The sequence below is a fragment of the Eucyclogobius newberryi genome, unplaced genomic scaffold (genome assembly GCF_026437365.1).
Source record: "Eucyclogobius newberryi isolate DKJ021-1_F unplaced genomic scaffold, fEucNew1.0.hap1 SCAF_17, whole genome shotgun sequence".
In the NCBI taxonomy this organism is placed as follows: Eukaryota; Metazoa; Chordata; class Actinopteri; order Gobiiformes; family Gobiidae; genus Eucyclogobius; species Eucyclogobius newberryi.
The window spans coordinates 8,178,408-8,180,313 of NW_027315801.1; the positions used below are offsets into that span (position 1 = coordinate 8,178,408).

The window sequence follows — 1,906 nt, forward strand, 5'->3', positions numbered from 1 at the left end:
CTTACAGTCTCGGTCAGTGGAGCAGGTTTTACCGCAAATCTCATTACCATCTGGACGAGGGCACAATCCTGGTTTGGGTTCAGGTACAACTGTGGAGATTTAAAAAGTTGTTACAATCAAAACCTATAAAATCAACATCGCACCCTTTGTTATTTGATAATTTGTTAGATCACGTATGATTTGACATTGAAGTACGAAGTTATAATTTTTTTGTCTCCCCCTTGTGTCCATGTGATGTCACAATATTAAAGAATCTCTTTAGTTTAAAGGTCAGGCCAGAATTCTCAGGAAGAATTTCCTTTTTAATCTGTCAATTTGTTGCCCTGGTTTGTGGTTTACACATCATTATTTACTGGGCCCATCTACATGAAACAAAAACTGAAACAAAGTCTAACGCCTGCGCTGTCATCATTAACAAACAAAAGTGAAATGTATTCATTTTTTTGGAATACAAGTGGCATACCCACCATCTGAGATAATGGCACACCTATATATGTGACCGCCTCATCATTATTATGTTCAAAATATGAATGAAATTGAAACAAAAAATCTGGTCAGGTATTTTGATTAGTCACCTCCCTTTATTACAGAAGAACTAAACAATAACTGAAGTGAAGTGTGTACCTTTGGCTGGCTTCATACAGGTCATTCCACAGCCGTTGGAGCAGCATTTCAGCTTCTTCTTACAGTCTCGGTCAGTGGAGCAGGTATTGACACACCTCCCAAAACGGGATTGTCCCCATAAAATAAGAGGGCATGATCCCGGTTTGGGTTCAGGTACAACTGTGGAGATTTAAAAAGTATGTAAGTACAATCAAAAACTATAACTGACATTTATTTGATCATTCACACTTAGACAGTCCACAAAGAAAATAACACAAAAAGGAAATTTGATAAAAGTTAGGGAAGAATTTGCATTTCTACAAGGGAAAATAGAGTAAAAATGTAGAGGTAATTGTTGTTAATGATTTCATGACTACAGTGTGCCAGGGTCCATATACAGCCAACACTAAACAAAAACTGGCAAAAAGTCTAACGTTTTCTTTTGTCAGCATTAATAAACAAAAGTATTTTATTTTAAGGGCCCCAGAAAGTGGTGCACTGAAACACAGTCAATCTCCCTCAGAGGTACATACGAGGCTCTTGCCCACCATTTGAGATTATGACATCATCTAATTCTAGGAAGTGAGCGCAAATGATTGGGTCCAACATTTACAGTCAAAGTCACTCACCGTCGTGAGAAGAGTGGACAGGCACAAAGGCGAGGGCCACAGTCAGGAGGCAGAGGACAGACAGCTGCATGTTGTTCACCTCTCCAGACTCACACATTAAACTCATGTGTGCACTTCTATTTATTCACCTGAAGTGGAGCCTCATTGGACAGAGCTGATGCTGGGTCCCAATGCCCGCCCATCAAAAATGAGCATAATAGGTTCGTCATCATTGGACCTGAACAAAGCAACATTTAAAAAAAGATACAGCTGCAGAAAGAGCTGAAGATAGATTTGACACTGCCGGTGACCAGAAAAAATTAAGAAAAAATAATATACAATTAGGGATATAATATGTTAACTTTTTTTCTGTAGCTATCTGATTAATGGAAATTCTCCATTTAATGTTTGTATATAAAAAAATAATACAGTATTTTCCGGACTATAAGTTGCACCGGAGTATAAGTCGCACCAGCCAAAAAATGCATAATAGAGAAGAAAAAAACATGCACATAAGTTGCACTAGAGTATGAAATAAGGTTGCAAGTGTGAAAATAACAAATATATCACATCACAAGTCGCTCCGGAGTATAAGTATAAGTATATATGTATAAATATAAGTATAAGACACGTATAAGACTGAGTATACCCTGGTTTTCAAACACTGACCTGGATATTGCCAATAGAAATAATAA

The 1,906-nt window shown here is 37.4% G+C and overlaps 1 protein-coding gene across 1 annotated transcript; it reads right to left on the minus strand.

Annotated features, from left to right (window-relative positions):
- Positions 1-509: 509 nt before the first annotated feature.
- On the minus strand, positions 510-1,319 carry LOC140362569 (waprin-Lio1-like). Its single transcript, XM_072448652.1, has 2 exons — positions 1,233-1,319; positions 510-783 (listed from the first exon to the last, which is right to left on the minus strand). The coding sequence occupies exons 1-2, from the start codon at positions 1,300-1,302 to the stop codon at positions 596-598; spliced, it is 258 nt and encodes an 85-aa protein (XP_072304753.1). The 5' UTR covers positions 1,303-1,319; the 3' UTR covers positions 510-595.
- Between the last annotated feature and the right edge of the window lie 587 nt (positions 1,320-1,906).